General features: G+C 42.2%; 1 protein-coding gene across 4 annotated transcripts in view; it reads left to right on the forward strand.

Annotated features, from left to right (window-relative positions):
* Positions 1-10,369, forward strand: part of ANO6 (anoctamin 6) — a 160,240-nt gene that overhangs the window by 98,021 nt on the left and 51,850 nt on the right. For 2 of the 4 annotated variants that reach the window (XM_019514613.1, XM_019514615.1), the window contains exons 4-8: positions 4,119-4,187; positions 7,082-7,360; positions 8,107-8,220; positions 8,993-9,108; positions 9,542-9,676. In XM_019514613.1, the coding sequence (XP_019370158.1) occupies positions 4,119-4,187; positions 7,082-7,360; positions 8,107-8,220; positions 8,993-9,108; positions 9,542-9,676 (713 nt within the window). The remainder of the gene's footprint in view (positions 1-4,118; positions 4,188-7,081; positions 7,361-8,106; positions 8,221-8,992; positions 9,109-9,541; positions 9,677-10,369) is intronic. The other 2 variants (XM_019514614.1, XM_019514616.1) reach the window with 2 other exon arrangements.

Consider the following 10,369-nt stretch of genomic DNA (forward strand, 5'->3'; position numbering starts at 1 on the left):
TAAAAGGCCACCAGGTTGGTCTGACAGGACCTGCCACTGATGAACCCGTGTTGGTTGCCCCTAAGCATGCAGTCCCCTGCTGGCCCCTCCTGGATGTGTGCCAGAATAATTTTCTCAAACAGCTTGCCTAGGATCGAGGTAAGACTAAAAGTGTTATGCTTTCCACTTCCTTGCCTCATCTTCTGGGGGAAGAAAGAAGTCAGGAATGTCTCTAGACATAGTAGACAGCTTTATGGGGAAGTGTAGCCAGAAGTAATTTCTTTCAGTCTAGTTATAAAGTAATTCCTAGCAATATGGGGCATGATTAATAATGTCACACCTCCCAGAATTAAGATTGGCTCAAAAATCATGAAAAATTCTCTATAAAATAAAATATTTCGCATTTTTTCCTTTGCCTTCCAGTGTCTGTGTCTTTATAGTATGTTCCACTCACATTTTCAACCTGCTCTCTGCAATTATGAGTGATAGGGACTTTCTCTTTCTTAGGAAAAAAAAATAACTCCAAAGCAGAGATACTTAAGTGATGTCTTGATGATACAATTGAGGTTTTAAGAAAAACCCCAAGTATCATCAGAGTTGCAATGAAATTATAATCTCTGGAAATGCTGGGTTGGCAGGGACGCATCCTCTGTGTCCACCATGCTAACTGGACAGAGGGCAATCCTTTAACCCAGTGGGCTCAATATTGTCTTCCTGAAAGACTAAGATTCCCCTGTAAAGTTTTGAGGAATAAATGGAACTCATTGCCACAAAAAACTATTGGGGAAACCTGATTAGTATGACTGTAAAAATAATTAGATGTCTATAAATAAGAAAAATATCTACATTTGTACTTACTGGGAAAAATGAAAATACTTGTCTATCAGCTGAATGGCAGTAGGGATCAGATAGTAATAGTTTCTTATGAAACAGCATTGTGCATCTTCTTCACTGTCACCAGAACAGATTAGGAGACATAAATCATAGGGTAGGATTAAATGGTTAATTCTCACTATGGCAAAAGTTAATTGTAAGGTAGCCCTGAATCCCCTGTGTTTTAGTGTATTTAAATATCTGGAAAAGAGAGATAATAATGAGGTAGCAAGATCTGCAGATGGCAGAGCATTATTTCAGTTTTTCAGGAGCAGATTGACTTTGAGGGATTAAACCAGCTAGGTGATTTGGCAATATGGTTGAAAATGAAATTTGTTGTTGACAAATGCAAAGGAATGTACCCTTCTTGGAAAAATGTAAACTATACTTGCCCCATACAGCTTCCTGAATTAACTGTATTGGTTCAAGAAAGTGACCTATATGCCACTGTAGGCAGCTCAGTGAAAGCCTCTGGCTCAATGTACAGCTGTAGTCAAAAAATCCAACAAAATAGCAGATAGAAGAAACAGGATGGTGAAAAACATTCCTTTGTGGAAGTCAGTGGTACAGGCTGATTTGGATTACTGTGTATAATCCAGATTGTTGCAGAGTTAAAAGTGATTCAAAGGAGAAAAGGATGATCCAGGCTATGGAAATATTCTCATAGGAAGAGATTTTGCAAATATCAGAATTGTTTACTATATAAATGAGATTACTGGAAGAGAACATGTCTCTGCATATGGCATAGTGCTCATGGTTTTGGCTCCGTGGGCCAGATGACTGGCATAGGGCCAGTCCTTGAGCTGGATCGGACCCTGCGCCACCCTCACATACTAGGATCAGGCCCATGGTCCCTGCACTGCCTCCTCCCAACCCCCACCCAGCCAGGATCAAGCTCCAGGGCACTGCTCCTTCTCCCGCTCCCGCTCCCGCTCCCACACTGCTCCTGTTTGTCTGGGATTGGGCTCCAGGGCCCTATGCTGCCCCTGTCTGACCAGAATCAGGCTCTGGGGCCCTGTATTGCCTCCACCTGGCTGGGATCAGGCTGCATGGCCCTTTGCTGCCTCCACCCAGCTGCAGCTGGGCTCTGCACTGCTCCTGCCTGGCCCCCTCATGTCAGGATTGGGTCCCATGCCACCTTGTGTGCCTGATCTAGTGTGCAGGACCACAGTTGCCAGGGCTCTCCACAAATCCATGGGTAGCCCCACAGGCCAAATAACATAGTGTCAGGGGCCAGATCTGGCCCATGGACTGGGGGTTAAGCACACCTGGTCTAGACTATTGAATGGTCTGAATGAATGCTGGAGACAGATCAGAGACTTCTGTTCTCCCAGTCTTATAACACAAGAACAAAGAGATACCTCATGAAATAAAAATGTGTAAAATTAAAAAGGAACTCCTTTTTAATACAACGTGTGATTAAGCTGAAGAACACATTACCACAAGGAGTTGTTGAGGCCAAGAATTTAACAAGCTCTAAAAGGGGATTGGCCATTTATATGGTTGTCAAGAATATTCAGCATTAGCATAATTTAGTGGTAGTAAAAATGTTGGAAGGATAATAAACTCTGTGTTTCAGGATTTACACCAATCTATAAATATTAGCAATCATGATAAGCTGTAATTACAGGGCTGATTATCCCACTGCTAGCTACTGCAGAGTTCCTGCAATCCCCTTTAAAGTGTCTGGGACCAGCTTCTGGCAGAGATAGGCTACTGGGATAGATGGACCTTGGAGCTGACCCTATATAATAATTACTATCAAGATACTGAACCCAATTCCATTGAAGTCAATGCGAGTGCACATGGGCTTTAAGTACATAAGTTACTGTTGCATGAAGGGTGCTAGCATACATGGACCTTTGAAATAGTCTTGTTTGAGAATTCAAGCAAAATTTAATAAAATATTTAGTCATCTACAAGTCAGGAATTGCAGCGAATTCAGGAATTGCATTTATGTGGTATTCAGGAATTGCAATTCAGGAATTTCAGTGAAGTCAGGAATTGCACTTGTAGGCATGTGGCTGCTGAAATGTAGAACCCTGTATGAGGTACATAGGCTCCCTACACAGTGCATGGGGAAATACAGTACCCAGAAAAACAACATGCTGAGCAGGAAGCTGCCTAGAACTAGCCAACTGGAAACAGCATAGAGGCGTGTCTGAAATCTTGCACCTGTGTGCATGGTAAAGCCACAGCCTAGAATCCTTTCCTGAGAGTTTATGCCTACCCCATTCTTTGAAAGAACAGGTCAGGACTTGCATTTTCTTGCTCTCCCTCATTCTCTTTCTCTTTTTTAAAAAAAAAAAGAAGCACAGCCAGGGGAAAAAGTGGTGTGGCCTTCACCAACATTGTGGTGAGACAGTTTGCTCAGGAAGTGGGCAGACTAGGTTCAGTTTCCTTCTCAGACTGAAAGCCATATCTCTCACTTCCCTGGAGAGTACCCTCACTGCAAGGCTTTAAGGTTTTTGTGGGGAGGAGAAGGGGCAGGGATAGAAGGACTTGGCACTCTATTCTTCATGTTGAAGCTGGGCCCCTGTGCAGAAAATAATTCAAGATTCATGTAAGCGGGTTAGTGAGCCTGCTGCCTTGAGGGCTGGCTTTGCTCCCAAAAATGCTCCTTAGCCAGACCTTTAAACACAGAAACACATTCCTTGCATTGAACAAACAAATAAACCAGTAACCAGAAATCTTTAGCCCTTCTCCAGCAATAGAAAGGGCTTTAGCTTTGTCCCAGTACAATAGTGTGGCCCCTTCCTGGTAGCAACCTTATTTGAATTTCAGTTTGCCTCCTGCCTGTAAACTGCTTCTTCACCCAGTCTGCTGCCCTCTGCCCTCTCCTCTGGGTTTTTTACACTACAGATGGCATACTCCAGCTTTTCCCAATGGATGATCACAGTGTTGAGTATTCTCATTAAGTAAAAACTTGAAACTAATTCTTACCTCAGTAAGCTAGAACACCAAAACTGTCTCAAGAGCTGAACTAGTGATTCTTTTTAACTCAAATTAGACTAAAGATCAAGTGCATTCCACATTTCAGGAGTGTGGGCATTCTACATAGCTGCTCTTAGATGAAGAATGTGAAGACTGATGGTTAATAGAGCACCCATTGCCATTGCAGTCATAGCATGGGTATTGTGCACAGCAGCTTGTCAGTTGAGGGATTTTCCATTTTTGTTGAATTATTTTTTACTTTTATTTTATGTACATTCCTTTATACAAATACAAATTAACAAAAATGCATTACTATTTGGCATCACTTTTAGCAGAGGAAAAGAGAAAACTACGAGTCAAATCTGATAAGCAATGGCTTGGAACTTGAAGCAACAAGATCGGTGAGTAATGTTTCCTTTATGTGGGCAACCATATCTAAGTTCAGATTTTGGCACCATCTGGATAAGGAGATGAAGTCTGTAAATGAACTATAGCATTTTTCTTTCTCTTTGTTCGTAGGAGATCAAAGGTTTCATTTTGGTTGCTTTCTCTACTCCTTGTTCAGCAGCCAGAAACCTCTGAGTTATAGCAGGGTATCTGTCATTGACTTGCTCTGTGGCAGCTTGTTTTCCCTTCCCCTGCCCACCACTCTTTGAAGAGAATTCTGCTTTGTGCTGTTAGGACACATAGATGTCCTATTCATTTCAGGGGGCAGCACTCAGTTACCTAGGGCTACAAGCAGGTGTTGCATTTGTCTCAGGAGAAACAATTTTCTATGGGACAAAGTATAGTGATTCAGACACCCATGCCCATTGTCCTGGGTTAAACCCTAAAAGGGTTAATGGGATAACAAGTACTAACAGTTTGCCCAGGATATTGTGATGTGTGTCTGAATGTTTATCCTGGGATTGCATCATTCAGTCAGTGGCAGAAAAGCAGGACTTTTTTATTCCAGGAAAAACATAGGCACAACATGTCCCAGGACAAGCCCATTTCTAGCTTAAGAGATACATTAATTGGAATTCTACTTCTCCCTGACTGTATAAAGACATATCTCAACAGGAATTCTGACAAAGCAGATTGATATCTACATGGACAGCAGCATTAGGCTTCTCTTCTGTCTCCATGAATAGCTTAAAGATCAGAGACCTGAGTTTTAGGCTCCCTTCAGCTTTGGAAATTGAACCCATACCTCCTATGTCCCAGCAGAGTGTCCTAACCCTCCCAGGTATGGTGCAGACATACCTGTGAGTATCTTCTATCCTGCTCATCTTATCCACTAGGCAAGACACCTCTACTTGCCCATTCCAGGACATGATTTGACCTTTAGACTGTAGTGGCTCTGATTGCAAGAGAGAAAAATTTTAAATACCAACATGTAAATACCATAAGCCTTTTACCACCTGTAAACAGCCAAGCTAAAAACACTTGTCCATAAAATCTTTAAAAAAAAGTGTGCTATCTGTAACAACATGAAGCATTCAGAGCTGATTGAAGCTCTTTGGTAGGGGAAGAAAGTAGGACTCAGTGGGCTCTTACAAAGTTACATTTTTTATGTGATTGGGCCCCTGAAAGTGCCATGCCATAATACATATGCACAGCTGCAGAGCGCTTTTTAAATGGCTGATCACATGAAAAATTAACCTGCCTCAAATGAGGTGTTAGATAAAGGTGCTCTAAAGCAGAGCGCCTTAGAGAATATGTGTTCCCTCCAGGGTTAATTTTTCATGCTTTGTAGGGCTGTCAGTGGAGGAGGGGGGAGGAGGAGAATGGAGCAGCATGGAGCTGTTGGCTGGGCTTGGCCGGGCTGGAGCTGGTGGGGGAAGGGGGTGGAACAGAGCCCTCTTACCTCATGGTCCCAGCCCAGCTCCCCACAATACCCCAGACAGCTCACCGCCTCCCCTCACTCCAGCTCCAGCCAGGCTCTGTGCTACTTCCCCCAACTCCTCCCTCCCCCGCTGATAGCCCTGGAACTGGAGAGGGGAGTGGGGCTGGGGAGCAAAGTGATTCAGCAGCCTCCTTGGAGGCTGCTGGAGCACCCCTGCCTGCTGTCCAGGGCCAGTGCAGGGAGGCTCAATCCCCTCAGCCCAACTGGAGAACATCTGTGACGGGAGCGGGGAGAGAGTGCTCTAATGCATGGTGCTAGGACTTAGAACAGGTCCCCCAAACGTCTGTAGGCACCCAGTGTTGAAACACAGACAGAGCACAGCACCACCACCAGCTGCCTTGAGAAGTGAAGCACCCTGGAGGGAGCTCTTCTCAGGATTTGGGGCTCAAGAGATTCTCTGTACCTCCTTCCCCAACCCCCAGTCATGTGCTGGTGCTGTTGCATCCTGTCTGCCTCAAATACTGTGGCACGCAGTGGAGGTCCATTCCATGATGGGGGGAGTGGGGCCAGCAGGTGTAAGACTAGGAGCTGGACTGGGGGGACAGTATGGTGCAGGTTACGGTTGGGGGCTCAGGGTGTTCGGGTGAGTAGAGGACCTCGGTGGGGTGTAAAATGTTTGCTGTCATCAAGTAGGGTTACCAATCTAAGAACATTTTTTTACTGATAATCTGAAAACATTTTACTGATGACCAAATTTTTTATTATGATTTAAATTTGACCTTTGTCCAGGGTCTGGCAGAAGGGTTACATTTACGTTTCGTAAAACTTGTCAGTCAAAACATGTGTCAGTACAAAAGTTTGCAGGTTGTCATTAGGCAGACAATGTTTGTTGGGTAAATGTAATATCTTTTATTAGACCAACTCAGTAGTTGGAAAGATTGTTCTTTGCAAGCTTTTGGGCACAAACATCCTTCAGGCATTGGAGAGAGTCAGGTTGTCATTAAAAATTTGTCTTGGGTTGGATACCAGTCCAATACTGAATATCCTGCAACATGTATGTGTTGTACTTTCTTTGCTGGTTTTGATAATTCTGCCATGCTCATGGACTAGGATCTTTTTAATAATTTGTAGGTTTATAGAAATATAGTGTAGGTTTATAGAAATGTTAATAAATGATTATGCAGAAAGCTTTGTTAAATTACTTTGTAATATTTTACAGAAATGTTACCCTTAAAGCAACGATTTGGTGGTGTTTTAATAATACCATTCTATCCAGAATGTTCTCATAGCCTACCTCTAGCAATGGAAGTGAATGAGATGTTCACTATAATGGAAAAGGAATACAGTCCTGAATAGGTCTTCCATGGGCTTTAAAAGGATGGGGAAAGCTTGTAGTTTAAAAGATTTTTAAAACTTTTTTGATTTAATTTTTCACACAAACATATTTTTAATATGCTTACCTTTCAGGTCTTGGATGAACATCTTATTTTTGTAAAAGTGCATGCACCTTGGGAAGTGCTATGCACATATGCTGAGGTTATGCACATCAAATTACCTCTGCAGCCCAATGACCTGAAAGCCCAAGATTCAGCTTTCAGCTGGTTCAGTAGACTCTTCAGAGTGGATGAAAATATCATCAAACCAGAGCAAGAGTTTTTCACTGCCCCATTTGAAAAGGACCATTTGTCTAACTTTTACATTCAGGACAAAGACATGTTCTTCAACCCTGCAACCAGAAGCCGAATTGTAAGTTAATATAAAGGTTTATTTGCCTAAATCTGTTTATTTCTATTTCCAACAGAAGCAGCACAACCATCATTGCTACAAAAAAAAAACCCTCCCAAAACCTCATTGGGCAGTGCACGGGTGTGGGGGAATGGGCCCAGAGCCAAAGGGGTGGGAAACGGCCCCAGACCCGGGGGGAAAGGGATAGGGAATGGGCCTGGACCAGAACTGGCAGGGGGAGGAGGGGGAGAATGGACCCAGACCCAAAGGGCAGGGACCAGATGTGGGATGTGTCCCTGCCCACCCATCATTCTTGATGGCCAATTTGGTAGTAGAATATAAGGGGGTACTAAAATTGGGCAAAGGCCCTGTACAGTGAATTTCCCCCACAGAATTTTTATGACTATACTAACATGATTATCCTCTATATCAGGCATCAGCAGCCAGTGGCAGGCTGCTCAAACAGAGCTAGCTCCACAGGTGACTGCTGAGTATTAGCGGACTGGCACTGCCACTGCTGCTTCCCCTACTGCTGCAGTGCTACTGCTGTAACTTCCCCACAATGCCTCCTCCCCCACCAAACCATGCTAACCTCCTGCAGATTTGCTGCAGGCATCTCCCACTGCTGAATCACCGCAGATGCCTGGACTTCACTGGCTAAATCCAGTCACTTAGTGGGCTAGATCCAGTTTGTAGGTCATAGGTTGCTGACCCATGGTCTACACTGATTAATTGCAAATTGTAAGAGAGATGAGGCTTTTTTTCAGGTTTACTGTATTCTGTCCCGTGTGGAATATGAAGTTAGAGGCAATCTGAAAAAGTTTGGTATTAACAGACTGTTGGACTCTGGGATCTACAAGGCAGCATTTCCTCTTCATGATGTAAGTCTAATGCTTGGAACAATTCTTTATTGACAAATGCAGGTATGAATGTTGAGGGCATATGTATGAGTCCCATACATCTGGACATTATGGATGATTGAAGCAGGACTGGACAAACATATCTCCCTTGAAAAGTTTTCCTGTGGAAAATGGGAGGTTTTAACTAAAGGTTTGCTGTAGTTTGTTTATTTATTTTTAAAAAGCATCTGCTTTTCTCAAAGAATTTTGTTTATTCACAGAAAAATCAAGTTCCCAGAAGCTGAAATATTTCAGCTGAAAATTCAAATATTTTGCTTTGAAAATGTTACCAATGTGTTGCATGAGGACAAGGCAGTATGACTGGGCACTTTTCTCATCAAGGAACACCAGCTACAGTTCCTGTGAGGCACTTCTGGCAGCATGTCAAAATCAAAGGGATTTTTTGGCTTTCAAATGAAATTATTTGGTATTTAAATTTCCACTGGGGAAATCCACAAAAAATGACATGGAAACTACAAATTTTTCTACAAAAAATGAAACTAAAATATATTTTTCTGATTGATATTTTTTGCAGATGTCAAAGAGCTGTCTTTGTAGGGCATTCCACCCATTTCACAATTTGGTCTTACAAACCCAAGCCAGACCTCCACTTCGAGTGGACCTTCTGTGCATCTCTGCACGGGAGTCTTTTTCAGGGAGTGCCTTGAGTCTAACAAGGGATCCCTTGCATCTGGAAAGGCTGAGAACCACTGGCTTAGTGGGATACAGTTGTTACGTGCATTCTGTTTTGCAGTCTTGTTTCAGGCACAAGTCAGAGGATCCCAATTGTCCCAGTGAACGATATCTTCTGTATAAGGAATGGGCTCACCCTCAAAAAATTTTCAAACTGCAGCCATTAGACTTTGTCAGGTGGGTTTCAGTGTGATCAGTTCAATACACAGGGACCTAAAAAGTCACATCAAATATTCCCTTTTTGGTACATTGAAGATTCAGGGTTTGCTTATTATAGACATATATACTTATATCAGCCTATGCATTGGATCAGGCTCTGTTTTTGAGTATCTGAGATATAGGTACATGTATATGTAACTAACCAAAATTGAACTTCTATAACAAGTGATCTCATTTTTGGAAACTGCATTTGGGAAGGAGACATTCTATGCAAGCATAAAAATGGTACACATTCACAGATATAGTAAGTTACACTTTGCAATCACATAGTCATGCTATAAAAATATGAAAATAGAGTCTGGCTCACAATATTTGGAATAGGAAGCTATTTGAGAAAGGAATGTGGAGTTATTGCATCTTGAAAGAGTATTTTTCCTCCTCACCCCAACAGGAAATATTATGGAGAGAAAATTGGAATCTATTTTGCTTGGCTTGGTTTTTACACTCAGATGCTGTTACTGGCAGCAGTAGTTGGACTTGGCTGTTTTTTATATGGATGCATAACAAAGGACAACTGCACATGGAGGTACCTGATGTACAGTTCAAACATATTCTAATATATACAAAATTCTGAGTATGTACTTAAGAGTGCAGAGTTCGCTAGGCACTCAAAAAGGTACACCTTGTTAGTGCAGAGGTTCACTGAATTAGCAAATGAGCACTATTACAACAGAAATGACGAGTATATATAAAGGATGCAAGCACATTTTAGGGCCTTTTAGCCCTATGCCCCTTGTTCCCTCTTCTTCCTTTGCTCTTTTTCCCTCATTTTTTCTTTTCTCATTGTAAATGTTCCTGCCTATACTCTTTGTCTATTTTCTTCTGCCTAACAAAAAGTAAGCAAACAAAGGGCCATATCATGCCATCATCTTTTAAGCAGAACTCCCTATCAAAATCAGTGGAGAATTTTGCTGTAAGATGGATGGTCTGTTATGACCCAAAGGCTTTACAAATCAGAATTTACAGAGAGATGCACGTCAACAAAAAAAACAGCATGGAAGAAAAGGGCAGATGAGGAACATAATTAAAGCAACTAGAACATTAAAAGAGCTTCAGAAATGTACTGAAAACAATCTCTAGCTTACAAAATAAGTAAAAGGAAATAAAAAGAAAAGCAGAGACAATCAGACCCTGAAAAAATAAAAAATACAGCAGAGGATCTGAAACAGAATCAAATGATTAACATCTGTTGGGAAGCTAGGACTGTATGGGAAAGAAA

The sequence above is a fragment of the Gavialis gangeticus genome, unplaced genomic scaffold (genome assembly GCF_001723915.1).
Source record: "Gavialis gangeticus isolate Ggan-Ray unplaced genomic scaffold, GavGan_comp1, whole genome shotgun sequence".
In the NCBI taxonomy this organism is placed as follows: domain Eukaryota; kingdom Metazoa; phylum Chordata; order Crocodylia; family Gavialidae; genus Gavialis; species Gavialis gangeticus.